We start from the raw sequence: 24,905 nt of genomic DNA on the forward strand, positions 1-24,905 counted from the left end.
CTGCCCGAGCTCTCTGTGGCGCCCCGTACTCCCGAGCTTGACAATGTTTGCTGCATATACATTTCTCGGCCGTGGCAGTACTTCAGCACCACGGCCAGCGATCTTTCTCTATATGCCACATAATCTATCTCAGCTTCTTGAGTGCAGTGGTCCCTGCGAACCCCATGAAGCACTTTGATGATCAGCCCACCGCGTGGACAGCACGATCAGGAGAAGTCCGTTCTCCAGCGAGATCAAAGATGTATGCATACATGCTTAATCCAAATTGTGAACTAATGAAACATATTTTATGTCACATGATGCATATACCGGACACGTGATGTTTCAGGTGACAGACAATAAGGTCATGAGGAGTCTGTGCTAAGTGTCAGACTGGACTCTTCTGACACTGTTGGGAAGAGAAGAACGCACTACTACACACAGGTACTAAACTGAGGCTCTGACCGCTATACCAAAGACCCAGGTAAGGTTGGCATTGGCAGTTGGCGTGACAATCAGAGCACACCCACAACCCTAGTGATGGTCACACTATCACACTGCCTTTCCCTTCACACACGCATGGCCCATCATGCTTCTCCCATCATGCGACCCCTCATCAATGCTTCACCTGGGGTCCATTGCATGGAATTAATGGGTGTGCCTATACGGCAGTCATCATCCCACTCTTTACACAACTCTTAACTGCCACTTTTATGCAAAGCGACTTAATGTTATTTACAGGGTATTGGTTACAGTCCCTGAAGTAATGTGGGGTTGGGTCCCTTGCTCAGGGTCAGTTCAGCCATGGAAGTAGGTGAAGGTAGGTGAAGCTAAGGGTGGGATTCAAACCTGCAATCTGCAATCTTGAGACCTCTGCCCTAGAATTGGGCCATTTGTGTTGCCGTGGTAGAGGTGAACCAGGACCTTCAGACCAAAAGGGTTCTGACTGCAATGCCACAAAGACTTGGGTTCATTGTCATTGACCTTCACAGCCAGGGCTTGAGTTGTAGGGGGATGACGGGGGATGCCATCCCCCCACCAATGAAAATGGTCTTAAATCATCCTCCTCAATGAACATGGAAACTCATCCCACTCTAAAACAGGCCTCCCTTCTTCACATATTGTATTAAAATATTTGGGGGAGAAACCCCCGAACTCCCAATAATTAGAATCAATCTCTGACCATCCCCCCTACTTTGATTTTACAACTCGACCATTGGTCACAGCACACACACTGCAACGCTGAAAGTGTTGCGTCACTAGGAGGGCACAGCCTGGCTAGATTGCCACACCAATAGTCTCAGTAGTTTTTATTTAACCAAGCAAGTTCAATTTCACCAGTTGTGCATCTTTAAACATTCTGATGTTTTATAACCTCACGTGGAAAATCTATATAAGTTTGTCTTAAAGTTTAACATTTATTTTGTATGTTTAAAAAGCATCATCTGTAAACAATGTTGAGAATTGAAACAATTTCAATCCAAAAAAACCCCCCCATAATTTAGCCAGATGTGTGCCAATCAAATGAGAGCTGTTTTGAACTTGCTGTTTTATGGAAGAGACGTATGGGGCGTATCATGGATCACATACAGAGGTTATACTCTCTCACTTCTTGTTTTATTTCATTAAAAGAGGAAGTTCCAGGGGAAATAAAAGCAGATGACACAGAGAGAAGACTGTCACTGATAGGAGTCAGACTGTAAGGATAGGACTGGGCGAGTCAACAAGTGACAACCAAAGGAGAGCAAAACGCCACGGCCAATCAGCTGTGGAAGCAAGGTGAGACTACTGAGATGTTATATTTGTATTAACTGGAGAGAAGTCACAGCACAGATCGACTCTTTTGAAGATGGTATATCCATCAAACTTTTAGTCTCTATGCTGCACACATGATTAAAATCAGAAAAGAATTGCATATGTGCTGCCCCGATGTCTTCTCTCTCCACTTGAGAATTAGGCCTAATTGATGACAAAACAGAAGCGCATGGCATTACCCCTTTGATGTCATATTTTCTAACATTACTGGAATCTTGACTATGTGTGTATGAGTTACTGTATGTTCTCATTTGAGAGTATTGGGCCGTATCTGTGAACTGTGATTGCTTTAGCTAAAACATGAGGATAAAAAAAAAGAATACCGCAGCGTTTTCTAGAAACAAAACAAACAAAAAAACTCTCACAATTTTGTTCACCTATCACATTATATATTATGTATATAAATTACGTAGCAAAGCACCAGACACACATCAAAACCACCTAAATACACATGTTGATCACATGATGCATGTGTGTTGCGATGACAAACATCTAACAAATGTGGGCCATTCAAGGTCATCAGCTTTCATTTCTCCTTTCCCCTCATACAGACGGCTGTAAATAGCTGGTTAGGAAACACACCTCTTTTAACTCTAGGGCCTATTTAACTAGCCAGGCCGTGCCCTCCTAGTGACGCAACATCTTCAGCGTTACCAGTCAGGTCAAGAGTCAATGCAAGTACTGTCTGAGTTCCCCACTCTGTTGGGGAGCAAGCAATCTTTAGCAAACCAAGGGAGGCCATTTGGGAAATGCCGTTTGGGAAATGTTGATTGTTATGCTCTTGGTCAGACCAAGTCTCGAAGAGATTTGAAAGTCGATGATAATCAGGCTACTATTTAAATGCATATGAATGCCATTCACACAAGCAGACATCTATTTAGAAAAAAGGTATGACATTCAACTCATCCCATTACCAATGTAAGTCACAACTACAGCTCAGAAGAGGTGAAACCATGGCATCATTGCTTAAGCTAAATACAAGACATTAAGATAAAAAAAGAATAGTGTAGTGAAAATGTTGTTTTCCAGTCATATTAAACATTTAAAACTTACATTTTAACATTTGTGTATGTTTTTAACATTTATGTACACAAAATATATTTATTTTTATTTATTCAATTGTAGTTTAGCACTGCTTCAGCTGCGGTTCAGCTCCTGTTCCCACAAAGGGAAATGATGCATCAAGCTGTCCGGCTTCAGCAAAAGCTTTGTACACACTTGCGTTGACTTGCCTGCGTCAGGCTGAAAAAAAAGCACAAACCACCCCTTACTGTAGGCACACAGTGGTTCCTTACTTCCATATTTATGTGTTAGATGTACTGTATGCTGGCACAAAGCCAAACATCTGAACTCCATTGTAAGAAATGTGCATTAGAAAATACAAGCCAAAGAAATTGTTGAGGTTTTCCAAATTTAGATGTAGTTATGTCAACTCCAGTGTGGTGAGCAGAGAAATCAATTAGCCTATATTATACATTCATTACATTACATTACACAACATTACATTGCACTTAGCTGACGCTTTCATTTATTCAAAGTGACTTACAACTATTACTTTTCAGGGTATTGGTTACAGTCCCTGGAGCAATGTGGGGTTATGTGCCTTGCTCAAGGGCACTTCAGCCATGGATGGAAATGTAGGGAGAGGTCAGGGGGAATTCGAACCGGCAACCCCTAGATCGAAAGACCAACTTTCTAACTACTATGCCACGGATATAATGCTATAACCTTATTGTTTTGATTTTTTCAGCAATGTTTACACAGGCCGGTATGCCCATCTGCACAAAGAGGCTACCCTACGGCAGTGGTTCTTAACCTTTTTTTCTTAACGCACCCCCTTCCCTGTGCCGAAGACAAGCCTCGCACCCCCTACCCAAACTTCTACACGTGTATTCACACACACAAAAATATTTAAGTCATTAATTACAATGATTCTTGCTTGAGCCATTAATCAATACCTTAATAACTTTAAAATGGGGACCAAAATATGTTTCAATTTGCCTTTAATTTGGTCTAATTATTATGTTTCCAAGCAGAATTTGTCACAACCTCAACACAAACAAAATTCTGTGCACCCCCTGAAATCTCTGGCACACCCCCAGGGGGTGCCCGCACCCCAGGTTAAGAACCACTGCCCTACGGTATGTGCATCAACAGCTCCTAAATGTCAGCTCTTTCCTTGCTGCAGATGTTGGTCCATGCTGTGCTGGCTTCCTTCTGTGTGTGCCTGGTGTCGGCCTCAGTCCTATGCCCGGATGGAAACACCTGTGCAGAGAAGAACACCTGCTGCCTGACCAACACAGGATACTACGGCTGCTGCGTCTATCCCTTCGTAAGTTCATGGGACCCACTAGTTTGATGCCTTCTCGGTACTTGAGTGGTACTGTAAGGTTAGGGTTAAGTTTAGGGTTAAGCTTAGGGTTAGGGTTAAGGTTAAGGTTAGGGTTAGGGTTAGGTTTAGGTTTAAGGTTAGGGTTAGGTTTAGTGTTAGGGTCGTATGACGTAAGCGGTAAGTACGAAAGGGCGTCGAATTAGTGAGTTCATAAACTTATGAAGTAGTGTTGCCACCTGTCCAGGTTTTTCCTGATTGTCCAGGATTTTAATGACCTGTCCAGGAAAAAAAAAACTTTCCTGGACAATGAATGAAGGATACCACAAGCAAAAACGTTGATTGAGTTTGAAATGTCCAGGATTTTTTTTCAGACAGAGGTGGCAACCCTGTCATGAAGCCATGTTAAATTAAACACAAAGAGACATATAAATGAAAGTGTGCATTTGGTACACACCATATTGTACATAGCCTAGTAATTTTTCTCTATGTGTTTGCATTGCCTATTCGGCAGTGCTTAATTTGTCAAGTGGGAGGTCCCGGAGCACAGAGGATGGGTGGCTCCCCCAGGAGGGGGGATCTGTGATGTCTTTCCCTGAGGTTCCATCCAAGGTTCCGGAGCTCTCATCTGAGGTTCCGGAGCTAGCTCCCCCTTGCTCCCCCTCAAGCACTAGTATTCGGTATAACCATAGTAAGTGTAGCAATGGAAGGCTATGGTACAAAATAAAACATCATCAAATGTTCTTATAAACCACTATAAAATTAATGTAAAATGCAAAATTGTTATTTAATTCTGCCCAGTGATCACTTGTGGCTGAATACTAATGGTACCATTTATTTCCAGTGATAATGCTAAGCTATGCTAGTCATACTAATAGGCTACTAATAGGTACTGAACACACTGAAGAAAATTATATGCACATTTATGTGTAATACTTGGAAATAGGCCTACTGCAAATCTGTGAAAATCAAAAAAGGGTGGACTGTTCCTTTAACATACAAGATTTAGGTATTTAATTAAGAGAAACCAGATCCTATATGATACTCCACATTTTACCTAAGAAGGTAGCCTAGGCTACAGTACATGGCTTAAAAGGACACCTCATTGGTCCAAAAAAGGGATGCGGCTAGAACAACAATCAGTTGTTCCCAATGAGGTAGAAATTGAAACCAATTTTTCTCTGTGTGTGTTTTAAACATGACATACGTCTGTGTCCTCTCATTTCTTCTTCTTCCTCCTGGTGTGACCACTGAGTTGTTTAAATTTGCTATGCCTTTGTTTACTCTGTTCCTCATACTGATAGCTTGTTTAAGTGCTCCAAAACTAAGTTGGAGACGTTGGGCCCTTCTCAAAACCAGGACAGTGCACTTCCAAGTGTATCAGCCTAATTAGTCACACCCAGTGATTGGATACTCTTTATTAATCACACCCAGTGATTGGATATCCCGTAGAGCTCACCAAAGAGTATGCAATTACTGGGCGTGACTAATTAGGCTGATACACTTGGACGTGCACTGCACTAGCTTTTGAGAAATGCCCATTGTTTGTTGTTATGTCCATCCATGTTAAATCAAAGAAATTCAAGAGAAAGAACAATCTCTTGGCGGGGAATGCATTGGCCACGGTGTAGTACGGGGGCGTTGCCTGAGGACACGAGTGGATGGAAAATTAACTCCCTTGCGCATGGTCATTGGTCAGTGGGTGCGATAGATGCCATTTTGGTACTCCCTTGCACATGGTCAGTGGGGGCGATACCATGATGGATAATTTGTGGCCAAGTAACGGCAGCTGTTGGTCAGCAGTAATTGCTGGGGGTAATTAAGGACAGCTGACAGACATTCACGCTGTCCTATGACCTGTTCCACAGTGAATAACATTTCCGTACTCCCCTCGCCATCATTTCCTACTACGCTGTTATGACGTGAGTAAGCCCTCTTGTCTCAACCCTCTTTGGTACTACTGATCAACTGATTTAAAAATGGTGGTGAGAGGTTGGCAGCCTTTCCAAAGACCTAAAATGATGTTGATTACAAACATGTTGATCAACCAAAGATAAAAACCACTAGTACTAGTAGTGCTTAAAAGTGACAAATTGCAAAGTTACTAAATATAACCTTCACTGATATGTACTGTATCTTCCAGGCTGTCTGTTGTCCAGACCTGCTCCACTGCTGCCCGACCGGTTACCATTGTGAAGAAGACACTCACACATGCGTCAAACAAGGTCTGCCGTGGCTTAGGCTGCAATGGAGCAAGAACACACCTGTCAAAAAGGAAACATCCCAAACTGGCACAGCCCCCCAGCTTTCACTTCCCAAGCCTGATAACAGCATTGCCGTCAGAGAGTCGTCGGCCATTTTGAAGAAGCCATCCGGTGTTGGTCTTGACGTGGTGCACTGTGACAACTATCACACCTGCCCTGATGGTTATACATGCTGCAGAAGTGTGTACACATGGGCCTGGGGCTGCTGCCCCTACATCTTAGTGAGTGAACATTTTTATTTTATTAAATTGATTTAATCTTCCGTTAACCAGGAAGTGGTCACGTTGAGTTAGAACTTTTCTGCCAAAGAGTCCTGGCCAAGGCAGTCCACATTTCTGGAAAAAAAATAGGCCTACAGAGGACATGACCTCTGTGTCCTCTATGGTAGTAGCGTTTTGGAGAGTGCACACATCCAGATTAAACAGGCGCCGGACTTAAACACGATTAAACATGAAAAGAAGGAAGGTCCGCACACTGTTGCTGCTCCCGGTTTATTAACACAATGTTTCGACCATGCAGTCTGGTCTTCGTTAGGTGTATGTGATGTCCTCTATGGTAGTTACAGCCATGGCTGTCCTTATGGCTCCTGTTGATTGATTGATTGATTGATTGATTCATTGATTTGTTTGTTTAGGGCCAGTGCTGTGCAGATGGTTTCCACTGCTGTCCTCAGGGCTCCACCTGCGACCTCTTCACCTTCCGCTGTTTGAGTGGTAGTGCCTCCATACCTGCCTCTCCCCAAATACCTGCTCTCAGGACTGACTACCTGGTACACAAATGCCTCTTTTCTAGTGGTGTCAACAATGATCGATTCGGCGATCCGAATCGATGTGGGGCATGGACGATCCAGAATCGATCCGGCAAGTTCCAGAATCGATCCGGCATTTTTTTTAAGTTTCAATTACTTCCATGGATATTTCGGGAGCAAATGAATGTTAAATTAAATAAAAGCACTTCAAAACATTGCAAGACTGATACAGACTGATACAGAAAACAGCCAATAAATTGTTGCTCAGTATCTGACTACTTGAATTGCCTCATCATGGTTGATTAAACATTTGCTTTGCGTTCAGTAGAAATGTAATGCATTGCAATGCATTGTAGAATTGAATCGGATCGGATCGGATTGGATCTAATAGAATCGAATCGAATCGGATCTACTACCTCCCGAATCGTGATCGAATCGGATCGCGAGGGTAGTGCCGATCCACACCACTACTCTTTTCCACTGCCATTTTTCTGGTAGGCCTACAGCTCGACACAGCGTGACTTGGCCGCCACTTTTTGCTTTTCGAATAGGCACGACACAGCTCAATCGTAAAGCAAAAAGTGGCGGCTGAGTCGCACTGTGTCGAGCTGTAGGCCTACCAGAAAACCGGCAGTGGAAAAGAGGCAAAAGCAATCACACTCCTATAATACTGTCTTAATTACAAATGGTAAAATTGGACATAGTAAATGGTCATTTGAAAAAAAATTGTACTATAGTGCTTTGATTATTTTGAGAGTGTAACTATGGACACATTGTATGTTTGCATCCATGCTTTGTTGTATCCATACTATAGCGAATTAGTAGGTTGCCTATGGGAAGTTGCATTACAACCTAGTAAGTTGCTAACATCGATGCTATGGAGAAACACATGCCTGGACTTATTGCCTAAAGGCTGATGTTTCTATGCACTTACCAGGATGCATGCATGTGCATGCATGTATCCGTGTTTTCTTGCATCCTTGTACACTACATAGTAATTACAACAAGCTGTTTTGGTACTCTCCCCATGCAGGACCTGTGCTGTCTGAATGGGAAAGAGGCAGGATGCTGATAATGCATGTATCCTTGAATCCTTGCATCCTTGTACACTACATTGTCAGAGCAAGCTGTTTGGCACTCTCCCTCTGCAGGACCTGTGCTGTCTGAATGAGAATAAAGCAGGCTGCTGATAATGCATGTATCCTTGTGTCCTTGCATCCTTGTACACTAAGCTGTTTTGGTACTCTCCCCCTGCAGGACCCGTGCTGTCTGAATGGGGATGAGGCAGGATGCTGCCAGGTGGGGTTCCACTGTGATAGAGAGCGCAGGGTCTGTGTGGCAGACTTGGCCCCTCTGGACATCTGGACCACTCTGGAGGTGAACAGTAAAAAAATATCAGTGTTGTTTTAACTCTGAAAGATTGAAATTGACTCCATTTCAGATAACATTGGCCCCACTCAAAAAGTAATAGTGTTGATTTTAATCTTTGGTCATTGCAAAAATGTTAATTCTACTACTACTAAATATTTTGTTAATGTCAACGCTGGAATGTGGAAAAGCTATTGAACACTGGAGGCACCTGGACCAGAGTGGGCGAGTAGTCATCTTGTTATAGCGTTGTAATTAGAGATGTACAGGATCCAAGATCCGGTTCCGGATCCGGCAGGATAATAGGGTTTTTCAGACTATCCGGATCCGGCAGGATCTTAAGCAGAGGATCCGGTATCCGGCAGTTACCTAAAAATTTGTACCGGCTACATTTGAAGTATCTAACTCTTCCAATGAGTCTTAAAAATAGTTTGCGCCAACGTAATAAAAAGGACCCACATGTGCGAGTTGGCTATGTGTTTCAACCCTTTCGTAGGATCTGGTATCCGGTTCCGGATCCGGCAGGATCTTAAGCAGTGGATCCGGTATCCGGCAGGATCCTAAAAATCAGGATCCGGTGCATCTCTAGTTGTAATTATGCTGATCATCTCTCCATAGTGTTATAAATACTCTGTCTGGAGTTATATGAGTTTACTCAACAATATTAACACGCCATGTTTTACTGTGTGGCGGAGCAGGGGCAGGAGCTGGAGGCCCCCAGAGGTGGAGCAGTGGCCCTGAGGGGCGTCATCCGCTGTGACGGAAGGTTCTACTGCCCCGCTGACCACTCCTGCTGTAGGACCCCCACCGGCGAGTGGGGCTGCTGCCCATACCGGCTGGTAAATACAGTATAGGATTAGACATAAATAAACAATAATACACAAACTACAAAACAAACAAACTCTTTCTGTGTAAATGTGGTTTATAACAAGATATTAGCCAGTCAACATTATTAATGGGCTTTATCCAAAGACATTTCTACAGGTAGGCCTATATACTTGGTGTTTAAACAATTTGTTAAGCACTATAAAGTGGAACTGGTACCAATACGTTTCTGATTACTAGTCTAAGGAGTTAAGCTAAGAGGTATTCTTTAAAAAATATATTTGACACTGTCTGTATTTTGGAGTGGCCACATGGGGGCAGCTTGTATTAAAAGCACGGGTTGTCTGACATTGGACATTAAACATCACTAAACTGTTCTCTCTCTCTCTCTCTCTCTCTCTCTCTCTCTCTCTCTCTCTCTCTCTCTCTCCATAGGGTGTGTGCTGCACAGATGGCAGACACTGTTGTGATTATCACATGACATGTGATGAGTCCTCTTTGAGCTGTAATCAAGGAGAGAACTCCATCCCCTCAGCTTCCATGGGCCAGATACTGAGAATCTGATGCCTCAGAAGTCAGCACACTTCATTCTAGAATGGCAGTCAGCACGCTTCATTCTAGAATGGCAGTCAGCACACTTCATTCTAGAATGGCAGTTCTTTTTCATTTATTTTCATTCCACTTACCACTGAGTAGAAAATGTGTTTACATTCATATCACATCTATCAATAACAGAGATCAGATTCACAATCTTCTTCTAATTACCTCTTCCATGAATTAGCCTACAGTAAAGGATAAATAAATAAATTTAACTTCTTCATTTGACTCAGTGTGACTTTGTTCTCACATACGCCTACCGGATTAGGAGTTCTATATGAGATTTAGTATTTCCATACTGCTCTAGTCCTGCTTTAACCATGTAACTGGTGTCTGTTTCACATAGGCTATAGCCTAGAAAACAGAATTCAGTTGCACCATCACCAGCTTGATGGTGGTGATGATGGACTGGGAGGGCATTGTCAGCAGAGCTGCTTAGTTTTACCCTGTTTTGTCAAAGAAGAGGTAAAAGGGAATTCTGCAGTTTGTAGTCCCTTCATGTACGCTGTACCTCCAGTGGCACGGTGTAATAATCATTGAAATGTCACTACCATAGCACTACAATACTATGACACAACACAGGCCCTTTAGAAATGCACCACAACTTGGTCATTACCATACTGGTAACAACAAATGTATTAAGCCGCGTCTTAAGGGGTTAAAAGAAAGATTTTTGGCCATGGTTCAACCCAAAATCAAATAGTACACAATACAGGAACATGAAGATCAACCCTGTTTTCATGCACAATAATGCTCCATCTTTCACTGCAAGGATGAGTAGAGTAGAGCATCATTTATTAATCCCGAGGGAGATCTAGGTGTCTAGTTTCATACATACAAATGTAATACAGAAAAACAGACATTACACACATCATTGAACATATATTCACCATACAGCACACACACACATTTAGCCAAAGTCAAAGTCCAAAAGACACACACAAACATGTGCAGGCACAGAGCAGCCAAAAGAGTCAATAACTGGACAATGTGTTCAAAGTGTCCAGGTGTCTCAAACTATGCATAGTCCAGGAAGAAATCACTGTGAAGTATCACTTGAATAGCCAGGGGCCAGGAGGCGGGGCGAGGCCACAAGCACAAGTGGAGGACGCAAGGTTGCATATTGGAATGCACCCACTCACTCACTCTCACTCACTCACACACACACACACACACACACACACACACACACACAGTGGTACAAGAAGTGATTGTCCTGTTTTGCTGTATTGAAAAGATCAGTCAGTGCAATAAAAGTCCTACCTAAAGCAGATTGTTGTTCCTGGTTGTTTGGGGAGGGGGGGCGCTAGCAGCAGTCAAAAGAGTTTACGGTGGGTGCGGGTGGTTGATTATGCAGTCCAGTCACCGATGATGATCTCTCTCTGGGTGTCCTTCTGTGTGCTGTTGAAGCAGGGGCGGTTTTACCAGAGATTCTTTAAGTATATAGAGATATGCCAATGTAATAGGTTGCTATGGGCACCAAACATGACCAGGTTCCGGTCTGCCTAAAGGGGCGTGTCATAATACTCCTAGCATTGAATAGAACAGTCCTTAGGTCTGCCTAAAGGGTGATTTCCCCCCCTCCCCCTTGCAATAATAGAACCCGGAAACAATGGATCAACGGAACCTCTCTCTCTCTACTCTCTCTGGTTTTACCATTGGGCAAGGTCGGGAAAATACCCTGGGCCTCGTCTAATCAGCGGCCTCGTCCAATCAGGGGCCTCGTCGTCGTGTCTGATATATCATCGTTAAGCAGGGTCAATTGCTGCATGTGGGCCCTTTGTCATGGCAGGAGGCCCCCTAGCAGGGCCGTCCCTTGTCGATTTGCTGCCTTGGGCGAGCATGAGTTCAGAGCCCCCTACATTGTAAAATGTTTCAGTTTGCTGCCACCCTGGCCTTGCCCAATACCTTGGTTGTTTTTCAGTTGTTTTGATGTTTTTCATGTTGGTTTACTGTAATTATTTCTGTTCATTGTGATGGATTAGACTCCTAAAATTAGATTAGATTAGATTCCTTCATTTTTTTCCCCCTCCCTGATTCTCTGGTGCGGCGCCCCCTACTGGAGTGGCGCCCTTAGCATTTGCCTATACTGCCTATGCCAAGGGCCAGCCCTGCCCCCTAGTAGGGAATAGAGGTCCCCAGTGCAAGAACTACTTTGGTTTGATTAATATAAGATGGGTTTATTTGGAAGCATGCAACTCATTTTCCATCAACCTAGTGAAAGGATGCATCTTATAGCCAAGCCCCATGGTAGACTTCAGCACGAAGAAGATGGGTGCAAGCTAGTTCCTATGTGTTGTGATTGTTCCCCCTTTATTTTACTAGGGTAAAACACATTGGCAGTTGCCTCTTTTTCAAGTGGGCCCTAGCCAAGAGAGCAGCAAAAACGCAAAACACACTCCATAGGACTCACAATACAGACAGAAACAAATAAGTCACAAAAGACATCATATCCACAGAAAGCAAAGCATAAAAGATTGAGACATAAAAACATGCAGGACATAACCATGCAGAGACTTACAAATGAGGACATAACAAAAACATGCAAGCAAGACAAACAGAGCTCATCGAGATGGCAAGACATCTGCAGCACCATACCAGACAGCACAAATGCACACTACTCACCAAGAAAGGCAAGAGAAAAAAACATAGCGTACAGGGCAACAGGTTAGATACAGGTTCAGAGATAAAACACACAACAAGGACATAACAAGAAGCACAGACCAAAGCAGACACAGCAGACACTTACAAGATGAACATAAGACATGTTACACTGAATTTGTTCAATATATTAAACTTAACCACAAAACCTCAAAAACACTCTGATAATGTGTTCCGCACGTGTCCGCACGTACATGACTTAAAATCAGATCATGCAATGAACACATCTAGCATCAGCTCTTTCTGAAGTTCATTTCAGGTTGAGGGGGCATTGTATTGAAATGCAAATTTTCCAAGGTTGGTTCTTGGGGTAGGTAGGTTAAAGAGAATAATATCCTAAGATTATATCTATTATTTGAGGAAGAAAACAATAGGATTGTTTATTTTTATTTTTATTTTATTTAGTTTACGCAAATTGGTAACATGACAATTAAAAGTTAGGTCTTCATCCGCTAGAAAGCCTAAATATTTGCAACTTGACACTCTTTCTATCACCTGTCCCTGTAGAGTACTAATTTGAGGCAAGATTTGAGTGCGAGAATTTGTAAATAACATGTATTTGGTTTTGTTTGAGTTCAATACCAGGTGTAGATTTTCCAGATTTTTTATAAAAGCTAGCCTACTTGAAGTTTTGCTAATGCCTCAGAAGGAGATGGGGCATAGCAGTATAAGGGACTGTTCGTTATTTATTTTCGGGGTCACCGGAAGAAAATAGGGGAGGGTCACGTCATTTTTTTCATTGCTGAGGGGAGGGTCATCAATTTCTTTTAAGCTGGCTAGGGGAGGGTCATCCAAAAATGTTTGGCACATTTATTAGAAAAAAGCATTCCTACCTTGTTTGTATGCTTTGATGTAACATAGCCTCAGAAACGCTTCTCCATTTAGCTAAAATTGATCACAGATTCATACCCCGTTGTGTTCTGTTGTGTCGAAGAGCTATCATAAGTTATCATAAGCTAAATCAAATTGTATGAAATGCCCCCGCGTTCGTGAAGTAGACTACTATAGTTTTCAAGAGGGCGCCTACAATAACATCCAGTAAGCTAGCAGCAGCGTTGGTCAATCAACGTTTGTCAAAAAAATAAAAAATAAGGTAGAATAGGGCTATTTACTACTTCTCCATAGGGGAGGGTCATGCATTTTTTTGACGGCGTCGCGGGGAGGGTCATCAAAGTTTTGAAGCTCGTTAGGGGAGGGTCATGCAAAATTTGACGATCAAAGGTGGACATCTTCCGGCGACCCCAAAAATAAATAACGAACAGTCCCTAAAATAGTGTCATCTGCATACAGGTGCGCATTAGCATCTGCATGTGCACAAATATAATTTATATGTAGATGGTGAACAATAATGGCCCCAAAATGGAACCTTGTGGAACACCAATTTTAATTTGATACAGTAATAAGTATGAAAATGTTCAGTTCTGTTTGGAGGGTAAGATGGTCGACCAGCAGAGAAGAACGCAGGTCTTCGGTTCAGTCTTCAAAGTTACCAATTCCGCTGCTTTCGAAGATAGTTGAAGACAGAAGTTTTACTTTGGTGATTCAGCGCCCTTAACCGTTACCAAACAGGAAAGGTTTTAGTCGGACGTTTAAACTGAATTGTGGGACGTTAAGTTAATCAGTGTGTCTCGTTAAAGTGAAGGGATGGAAAGAGGATCTGCGCAGGTGCCCACTGCCTTTTATACTCATGAACGGCGTGACGTTTTCCATGTGCGTTACGCCCATTTGTGGGGGAAAACAGGCAATGCAAGTCAATTGGTGGTGTTGGGGTTTAATAAACGAAAGATAAGGACCTGTGGACAAGCGTTGTTCACGCGCAACATGCCGAAAACGTGTTGTGTTGCCGGCTGTTCAAATAATATTGCCAAACGGCCGTGACTGAAGCATGTACTGTGTTCATTTAGGGTAGCCGATGTAGCATGTAAGTTGATGAGACATTCGGTTTGTTTTCACCCATAAAGGGGCGTAACGCATATTTAGGAGCAAAGTACCCGGATGGTCGTTCATGCGTATAGCCCCGAAGGATGGCGGCTGAGGGCAGCCTTTTGCCTGTCGGCAGGGATGCCAGAAGTATTCGGATGAATGTACTCTGCGAGGATGCAGTGGCATAGGGGAGCATTTCAGATGACTTTGTCCTGACTCTTGGGCCCGGCCAAAGCTGTCAGCGCCCCTGATGGGTGGTATCGCCTTGCCTCTGCATTTGCAGACTATGGGTGGGAAGGGCTAAATGGACAAATGGGTGGTATGGGGTGGTTAAACTCTCTCACATCCTGTTTACAAAGGGAAGTTCCTGAGGAAGTAAAAGATGCCAGACAGAGGACTGACTGTCACATTGTCAGATTGTAAGGCTAGAGCAAGAAGTGACAAAGAAAGGAAAGCTAAATGTCTCGATCCATCAACTGTTAATGCGAGGTGAGCAATCTGTTTTTTTTGTTTTTTTTGGTATTTGGTATTTGTGTACCGTTATTATTATCACTATCATTTTGAGTTTGGGGTTCAGAAATAGCAGGTTGTTTTTATCTCAATGAGACTTCTTCAATGGCATACACCTATTTGTCTCAAAAATACACTTTTAACCCCTTTGCACAGAGCCGATGTTATAAACTTATTGTCCTCAAAATACTTAAGGCTCTCGATAATGTCAATATTAATTTCATGTAGTTGAGTATGAATGCTTCCTTCTTATTGAATGCAGCAGAAAAAATGTATGTAGGCCTACCAGCAGCTCCTAAATGTCAGATCTTTCCCTGGCTGCAGATGTTGGTCCATGCTGTGCTGGCTTCCTTCTGTGTGCGCCTGGTCTCGGCCTCAGTCCTATGCCCCGATGGAAACACCTGTCCAGATGGGTACACCTGTTGCGTGACCCATAAAGGTTACGGCTGCTGCCGATATCACAATGTGAGTTCATGACGCTGTAGTCAGTCACACCTTAGCACCTTTTCACAAGGCTATCAGAAGTTATTAATTAACGAGTACACATAGAGAAACAATGGTATGCAGGATTATACACCATAAAATCAAGAGTAAGCTTGGCTAGTTAGTTATACAACTTCACACAAATTTGGTCCAGGTAGACAAATGCTGAGGCACTCAAGGTTGCAATTTTTTACTTTCAATCAGTCACGCCCTGAAGAAGGCTATAAGGTCCGAAACGCGTAGACATCGTAGCTAAATAAAACAAGTAAAAATTGCAACCTTGAGTACCTCAGCATTTATCTACCTGGATCAACTTTGTGTGAAGTTGTATGGATTTTATCAGCTCACCAGGGTATGTAAACTTATGATCAATCTTAATTGGATATCATTTCTGTATTATTTCAAAAAACAAAACACGGTTGTTTTACAATAAACATTCAATCACTCAAACAAATAATAAAGTGATAGACACGGATTTGTGTTATCATTCATATTCTCTGGGGAAAAAATGGCAAAACTAAACATTCATCCAGGGTATGTAAAATTACGAGCGCCACTGAACATTCTATGATGTTATATGAAAAAAATATTAAGTATTACTTTAAGGTTGCAAATTACGATGGTTCATATAAGGTTCAGTGATGGACAAAATGGATTCATTAGTTACAATCCAGAGCCACATGTTCCAGACGACCTTGTCTTACCTGTCAAATTGAACAGATAAAATCAAATCATTTATTAGAGCTGCACAGGATCCAAGATCCGGTTCCGGATCCGGCAGGATAATAGGGTTTTTCACAGAATCCGGATCCGGCAGGATCTTAAGCAGTGGATCCGGTATCCGGCAGTTACCTAAAAATCAGGATCTGGTGCATCTCTAGGTTTTTCAGTCAGTCTTTCACAACCCCAATTGCTGCATGGAGTGAAAGCCCTTTGGAAGCGGCCAGTGCAGGCAGTGTGGCAGTAAGCCAATGAGTCTAAAAAATAGTTTGAGCCAACGTAATAAAAAAGGGCCCACGTGTGCGAGTAGGCTATGTGTTTCAACCCTTTCGTAGGATCCGGGATCTTAAGCAGTGGATCCGGTATCCGGCAGGATCCTAAAAATCAGGATCCGGTGCATCTTTATTTGGAATACTGTATGTGGAACAGGCTTGTACGAAATTCCGAATGGAAAGAATTTCAATTCAAAATAATGCCATAATACGAACACTAGGTGGTGCCATTACCTTACAGTACATAGAACACCACCACCTTCTGTTCATATTATGGCATTACTTTGAATTGAAATTCTTTCCATTTGGAATTTCGTACAAGCCTGATGTGGAACTGGACTGTAACTAATGAATCCATTTCGCCTGTTGCTGATAAGGTTCATATATTTCTCCATCACTCAAGGCTGTCTGTTGTCCAGACCTTGTCAACTGTTGCCCAACAAGGTACCATTGCAGCGAAGACACTTTCTCATGTGTGAAGGAAGGCCAACCATGGGATAGACTGCCATGGCACAGGAACAAACCGGCCAAGAATCCTGAAACTGCAGCCCTCCAGAATTCTCTTCCCAAGTCTTACAACAGTGTTATCCGCAGAGAGTTGGCCATTTTGGAGGAGATATAAGAAGTTGGCTTGCAATGTGATGATTATCATAACTGCCCTGATTCTTGGACATGCTGCCAATCCATTCATGGTGGGTGGGCCTGCTGTCCCTACCCCTTGGTAAGTGAAAAGAAGGATTAAGCTCATTCTTATGCAACTGTGCAGTGTTTTCTAAACTTTCATCCTTGTTCGAGTTTCCCTGCCTCACACCTTGTGTTACTGAAGGCATGTGCTTATTTTCATGAACTTTGATGTGATTGTTTGGAGGGTCTGTGCAGAAGGTATTCACTGCTGTCCTCATGGCTCCTATTGATTCATTGATTAATTGATTCATTGATTTGTTTGTTTAGGGCCAGTGCTGTGCAGATGGTTTCCACTGCTGTCCTCAGGGCTCCACCTGCGATCTCCTCACCTTCCGCTGCCTCAGTGGTAGTGCCTCCATACCTGCCTCTCCCCAACTACCTGCTGTCAGGACTGACTATCAGGTACACAAATGCCTCTTTTCCACTGCAGGTGGGTCAAAGGCGTCTTTGTCATTCAGTGTTACTGACACCTTCCACCGACTGTAACTGCAAAAAAACATAAAACATGATTTTTAAATTGTTTCAAGTGAATGGATGACAGCCGAGGCTTTCATGAATTCCCTGTAACAATAAATAAATAAAAAGAGTCATGTTTTTTACAGTTACAGTCAGCAGAAGGCATCCATTACACTGAATGACAATGCCATTTTGCACGTCTTTGACCCAGGTGTTCTGGTAGGCCTACAGCTCGAAACCGTATGACGCGGCCACCTATTTTTGCTTTTCGAATAGGCACGACACATCTTAATCATAAAGCAAAAAGTGGCGGCTGAGTCGCACTGTGTCGAGCTGTAGGCCTACCAGAAAACCAGCAGTGGAAAAGAGGCAAAAGCAATCACACTCCTATAATACTGTCTTAATTACAAATAGTACACATGGGCATAGTAAATGGTCATTTAAAAAATAGTACTATAGTGCTTTGATTATTTTGAGAGTGTAACTATGGACACATTGTATGTTTGCATCCATGCTTTGTTGTATCCATACGCAAATTGGTAGGTTAGGCCTACAGTATGGGAAGTTGCATTTCAACCAAGTAAGTTGCTAACATCGATGCTATGGAGAAACACATCCCTAGACCCATTGCCTGGTTCACAACAGACTGTATCACAAGTGAGATATGTCTTTCAGATCGGAATGATTGTGCAAAGCAGCATGGGATTTCCCCGTCTACTGGACCTGTGCCGTCTGAATGAAAATGGTCCACCCTTAATACATCCCATTACCTATTTGTTCCCTTCCCTGCATCCCTGCACATTCCTCCAACAGTATTCCTGTATCCTATGCTTGCTTGCATCCTTGTACCCTTCAGGTAGTTACAAAAGGCTGATGTTTCTATGCACTTACCAGGATGCATGCATGTGCATGCATATATCCTTGTGTCCTTGCATCCTTGTACAGTAGGCTACATAGTAGTTACACCAGGCTGTTTTGGTACTCTACCCATGCACTCTCCCCATGATGTCTGCATCCATGCACATTCCCTTGCATCCTTTATAGTCACATGATATACAGTATTGTGTTTTCTTGCATCCTTGTACCCTAAAAGCTGTTTTGGTACTCTCCTCATGTAGGACCCATGCTGTCTGAATGGGGATGAGGCAGGCTGCTGATAATGCATGCATCCTTATGTCCTTGCATCCTACATAGTCACATGATGTATTGTGTTTTCTTGCATCCTTGTACCTACAAGCTGTTTGATATATTGTGTTTTCTTGCATCCTTGTACACTACATAGTAGTTACAACAAGCTGTTTTGGTACTCTCCCTATGCGGGACCTGTGCTGTCTGAATGGGAATGAGGCAGGATGCTGATAATGCATGTATCCTTGAATCCTCGCATCCTTGTACACTACATTGTCAGAGCAAGCTGTTTGGCACTCTCCCTCTGCAGGGCACGTGCTGTCTGAATGAGAATAAAGCAGGCTGCTGATAATGCATGTATCCTTACGTCCTTGCATCCTTGTACACTAAGCTGTTTGGTTCTCTCCCTATGCAGGACCCGTGCTGTCTGAATGGGGATGAGGCAGGCTGCTGCCAGGTGGGGTTCCACTGTGATAGAGAGCGGAGGGTCTGTGTGGCGGACTTGGCCCCCCTGGACATCTGGACCACTCTGGAGGTGAACAGCAAAAATATCAGTGTTGTTTTAACTTATTTCAAATAACATTGGCCCCACTCAAATATACTGTAAGTGTAGATAGCTGTCTTTGGTCAGTGTAACATTTTGAAAGTTAATTAATATTTCGTAAATATCAACCCTCCAATGCGAAAAAAAAATACACTGGTCATCTGCAAAATTTTACACTGACTTTTAACTACCGTTTAAGCAACTTGACTCTCCGCAGTGTTGTAAATACGCTATCTGTTATATGAGTTTACTCTACAATATTAACACCCCATTTTTTACTGTGTGATGGAGCAGGGGCAGGGACTGGAGGCCCCCGGAGGTGGAGCAGTGGCCCTGAGGGGCGTCATCCGCTGTGACGGAAGGTTCTACTGCCCCGCTGACCACTCCTGCTGTAGGACCCCCACCGGCGAGTGGGGCTGCTGCCCATACCGGCTGGTAAATACAGTATAGGATTAGACATAAATAAACAGTAATACACAAACTACAAAACAAACTCTTTCTGTGTAACTGTGGTTTATAACCAGATTTTACCCAGTCAACATGATTAATTGTCTTTTATTCAAAGACATTTCTACAGCTTTCTATGTACTTGGTGTCTCAACAATTTCCTGAGCACTATAGAGAGGGATTGCTGCCTGTCAGAGCTTGTAAAATGCTTTTGAGCACTAGTCAAAGGAGCTATAATATGTCTTCTTTTTAGCCCCTTAGCGCAGAGCCTATGTAATAACCTTACTGTCACCAAATTGTAATGGCTATGTCTTAATCTATTACTTAAGGCTCTCGGCACTGTCACATCGCTGTTGTTATGTTGTAGTTGAGTATTTTCAGCAAATAGTGAATAGGCCCCCATCTGCAGTAAGAGGCTACATACAGTATGTTTTACACTAATGTATTGATTGCATTACACTTACTGTAAAGGCATTGTCTGTGGTATTTTGTAATGTCCACATGGGGGCAGCTTGTAGTAAAAGCATGAGTTATCAGACGTCGCTAATGGTTCTCTCTCTCTCTCTCTCTCTCTCTCTCTCTCTCTCTCTCTCTCTCTCTCTGCATAGGGAGTGTGCTGCACGGATGGCAGACACTGCTGTGATTATCACATGACATGTGATGAGTCCTCTTTGAGCTGTAATCAAGGAGAGAACTCCATCACCTCAGCTTCCATGGGCCAGATACTGAGAATATGATGCAGCAGTCTGCATATGCCATTCTAGAATGGCAGTCAGCACGCTTCATTCTAGAATGGCAGTTAGCACGCTTCTGTTAAAGAATCTCTGACGCTTCATTCTAGAATGGCAGTCAGCACGCTTCATTCTAGAATGGCAATTCTTTTAAAAAAAATCTCATTTCATTCCATTTAGCACTGAGCAGAAAATGTGTTTCTATTCATATCACTCACGTCAATCACATTTCACAATCATGAATTAGCCTACAGTTAAGGCTGTTAATAAATAAATAAATAAATAAATACATAATAATAATAAATAAATACACAGTAAATAAATTTAAACTTAATTTGAGTCAGTGTGACTTTGTTCTCACACACTGGATTAGGAATTCTGTATGAGATTTAGTATATCCATACAGCTCTGGTCCTGCTTTAACCATAGATGATGTGTGTTTCACATAGAAAACAGAATTTAGTCGCACTTATGGTTGCCACCTTTCAGAAATAAAAATAAGGGACACTTGATTGTCGCGGGGGGTTCAAACACGCGTTGTGTACTCTACCTTAAAGAGACACTGTGTGAGATTTTTTGTTGTTTATTTCCAGAATTCATGCTGCCCATTCACTAATGTTACATTTTTCATGAATACTTACCACCACCATCAAATTCTAGGTATTCATTATGACTGGAAAAATTGCACTTTTTATACATGAAAAGGAGGATCTTCTCCATGGTCCGCCATTTTGAATTTCCAAAAATAGCCATTTTTAGCTGCAAAAATGACTGTACTTGGACCATACTAGAAAATATTTGTTTATTACTAAGTAAACTTTCATGTAAAGATAAAATTTGGCAACAGGCAGCGCAGTTTCAATGAGCAGCATAGTTGCAGTACCTCTTTTGACCATTTCCTGCACAGTGTCCCTTTAAGTGAAAATGAAAGTTCCACTCGGAAAGTCCCATTGCCATTGTGATAGAACACAACAGAGCACGTCAAACAACACATTGCACCCATGTAAGGGGCAGTCCAAATGCACCCCAATGGGAGGAGTGTGGCGGGATGACACCATGCTCAAGGTACCTCAGTCATGAAGGAAGAAGGGGGAAAGTGTGGCGGGATGATACCATGCTCAAGGTACCTCAGTCATGAATGGGGGAAAGTGTGGCGAAACGTTACCATGCTCAAGGTACCTCAGTCATGAAGGAAGATGGGGGAAAGTGTGGCGAAATGGTACCATGCTCAAGGTACCTCAGTCATGAAGGAAAATGGGGGAAAGTGTGGCGGAACGGTACCATACTCAAGGTACCTCAGTGCTGGTTCATCACTCACACCCAACTAGTGCTGTTGGGAATCTAACTGATAACATTTGAGGTTCAAGCCATAGTATTAACCTTAGCCTCTTCCCAGGTGAAAAAGTGGTTCAATTTAGTACAATAAAAGCATGACTGAAGTGTACTTAGCATGTTAAAAGTGCACTTCTGTATGTTTACAATATGCTTATTTAAAGTGTACTTAAAATGAGATGTAATTAAGTTGCTCTCAAAGAAAGTACACTTAGCGAACCATACTTCAAGTGTACTTCGAAGATGTTTGGCTAAAGTGTATTTAGAGGAATATACTAATAGTGTTCTAATAGTGAACTTACTAAAAGTGTATTTTTTAATAACATATTGCAATTGTACTTTTTTAAAGTGCAATATGATTACACTTCACCCAAATGTCTTTGAAGTGTGATTTTCTATAGTGCGCTTTAAAGTAAATCGCTTTAACATATTGCAAGTACACTTTTTCTAAGGGACTGTACGTTATTTACCGGGGGGGGGGGAGGGCTGGTGCGCTGGAAGTCCGGTCAAAAAAAAAAAATCATGCCACCGCCCCCCCCCCCCCTCCACCTCAATTTTTTCCCCATGGCCCTCCCCCCACTTCAATTTTGTTTTCCCATGGCCCTCCCCCTACAGGTAAAAAAAAAAAATAATATGTAAAATTGGTAGATGAACAACCATCATGAGAACAGTCAGAGTAGCCTACATCAAGGGCGGTTGTCTGCACTATTATATGCTATCGATATCAGTGGATACCTATGAGAAGCCGCTAGAATCTACCTCTGCGGCTGCATGGGATGCCTTTTAACTCCACTGTCACCAAGACAAATTGCCTTCACTATTGTTTTACGTGTTAAGTAATAATAATGATAATAATAAAAACTTCCATTTCAATACTAATGTCCGAGTTGTTACTACTGTAAACTACAAAGTGGAGAGAGTTTCCCCACCGCAGCTTCAATATTTCCCTGCTCGACAAGCAGCGCCTTTCACAAAGTAGCCTACGTTTTACATGTTCAGCACAGTAGCGAAGCCAGGGACGCAGGAACTGGTTTTGACCAGGGGGTGCTGTGAAAAAAAATCTGTTTTTTAGATGCAATTTCCTGCGTTCTAATCAATTTTAGGGTGAGGAATGGCGAATCACATCTGAATAACTTCCTCACGTTTTATGTAGCCTAAACAAGGATGGGTAGATTTACCTTTTTGTTAAACATCTCACTTTGACATTATTAATTTAAGTTCTTCTTGCGGAAGGGAAACGCGCACCTGATGTGGAGGTGAGGGCGGGGTGTACCTAATCACCGGAACGGACCGGAACGGACAGGAACTTACCGGAACGGACCGAAACGGGCCAGAACGGACCGGAACGCACCGGAACGGACCCAGATTTAGCCAAAACTGACCGAAACGGACCCATATTTTGCATAGCATAATAAGAGCACATTACGCTGCGAAACGGACCGGAACTGACTGTAACTGGCCAGAACGGACCGGAACGGTCTCAGATTTGGCCAAAACTGACCGAAACGGACCCATAAATTAATCAGAACTGACCGAAACGGACCCATTTAGTTAGGGGGGGGGGGTTTGCGCACTTGCGCTTACGCCTGTCTCGGAGCATGGGCATCGGGGCTTCGTTGCGAGACAGGCGGACCCTCTTGTGACCACTTGGGATATTTTATTACTAGTAAACATTTCAAGTAGGCCTATCGTTCGAGATTGAGTGCGTGTAACGATGAACAAATGTATATCGTGGAGTAGGCCTATTGAAAGTTGCTGGCCAAAACCATGACAAACACGAAGAAAGGTTTCACGTTACCTGAACAGTTTTATGGAATACCCTATGTCTCTCTCACACGTTGACACAAGGAGCACTATGAAGACAAGGAGAGGGAGAGACAGATCTGTCGGTGTGTGTGTGTGTGCGCGAGCGTCTCCACTGACGCGCTAGAGAGCTGCCTCAATAGGCTATTGACCAGCTTAAACTTCACTTGCCCGTTAGCATTTATGCGGGACTTATTTCCATAATATTCTGCTGTTACATGATGATGTCAAAGTCACGTGAAACTACCAGTTTACCAGCGAAATTGCGCATTGGCTAGTGTAGGCCTAACACATTGACATGTGGGAATATGCCTATATGTGCTATGAAAATGCTTACAACTCCTTAGGCTACTGTTTTTTCACCAGTGAAGTTTAAGCTGGTCAATAGCCTATTGAGGCAGCTCTCTAGCGTCAGTGGAGACGCGCGCGCGCGCGCGCGCACACACACACACACCGACAGATCTGTCTCTCCCTCTCCTTGTCTTAGTAATAACATATCCCAAGTGGTCACAAGAGGGTCCGCGTGTCTCGCAACGAAGCCCATGACAGCGCAGGTGTCTCCTGCGTTTTCGATGCCCATGCTCGAGACAGGCGTAAGCGCAAGTGCGCCCCCCCCCACCTTAACTAAATTTGGGTCCGTTTCGGTCAGTTCTGATTAATGTATGGGTCAGTTTTGGCCAAATCTGAGACCGTTCCGGTCCGTTCTAGCCAGTTTCAGTCAGTTCCGGTCCGTTTCGCAGCGTAATGTGCTCTTATTATGCAAAATATGGGTCCGTTTCGGTCAGTTTTGGCTAAATCTGGGTCCGTTCCGGTCCGTTCCTGTCCGTTCTGGCCCGTTCCGGTCCGTTCCGGTAAGTTCCTGTCCGTTTCGGTCCGTTCCGGTGATTAGGTACACCCGGTGAGGGCGTGTTCAAGAGCAAATCGCGCTGCCTTGACAGTTTGTCTCAGCATGGGCAGTGTGCAATGTGTGAAATTAGAAGAAATGCTTTAGCTGCGATGCACTCGTGAGAGGTGACCGGGCTTTCAAATAATTTAGATTTTCTTGCAATTGCGACTGTGGATCTCAAGGTGCATCTCGATCAGGACCCCTGTCCTGTCTCCCAGACCGCGCATAAAAGCACGCACGCACACACACACAGGCATAGCTCTATCTTCCCGAATGTGATTACACTTTGACGGCCAAAGAGTCCGGGATGTGATCGGAGCAAGAAGTAGGCTAAGCGCCAAAGCAGCTATACAGGGAGATACAGGGAGAGTGTAAATCCACCTTTAGTTTGCATTTAACG

At 43.1% G+C, this 24,905-nt stretch overlaps 2 protein-coding genes across 2 annotated transcripts; both read left to right on the top strand.

The window, feature by feature from the left end:
- Positions 1-1,614: 1,614 nt before the first annotated feature.
- Positions 1,615-9,962, top strand: LOC134436647 (progranulin-like). The gene is made up of 7 exons (XM_063185960.1): positions 1,615-1,758; positions 3,983-4,126; positions 6,267-6,608; positions 7,022-7,156; positions 8,393-8,512; positions 9,202-9,342; positions 9,764-9,962. The coding sequence occupies exons 2-7, from the start codon at positions 3,983-3,985 to the stop codon at positions 9,890-9,892; spliced, it is 1,011 nt and encodes a 336-aa protein (XP_063042030.1). The 5' UTR covers positions 1,615-1,758; the 3' UTR covers positions 9,893-9,962.
- A 4,648-nt stretch (positions 9,963-14,610) lies between these two features.
- Positions 14,611-21,206, top strand: LOC134436038 (progranulin-like). The gene is made up of 6 exons (XM_063185067.1): positions 14,611-14,656; positions 17,118-17,215; positions 17,446-17,580; positions 19,154-19,297; positions 19,598-19,741; positions 20,362-21,206. Exons 1-6 carry the CDS (start codon positions 14,611-14,613, stop codon positions 20,488-20,490), a joined length of 696 nt encoding a protein of 231 aa, XP_063041137.1. The 3' UTR covers positions 20,491-21,206.
- The last annotated feature ends 3,699 nt before the right edge of the window (positions 21,207-24,905 follow it).

Source organism: Engraulis encrasicolus, chromosome 20 (assembly GCF_034702125.1).
Source record: "Engraulis encrasicolus isolate BLACKSEA-1 chromosome 20, IST_EnEncr_1.0, whole genome shotgun sequence".
NCBI classification, from domain to species: domain Eukaryota; kingdom Metazoa; phylum Chordata; class Actinopteri; order Clupeiformes; family Engraulidae; genus Engraulis; species Engraulis encrasicolus.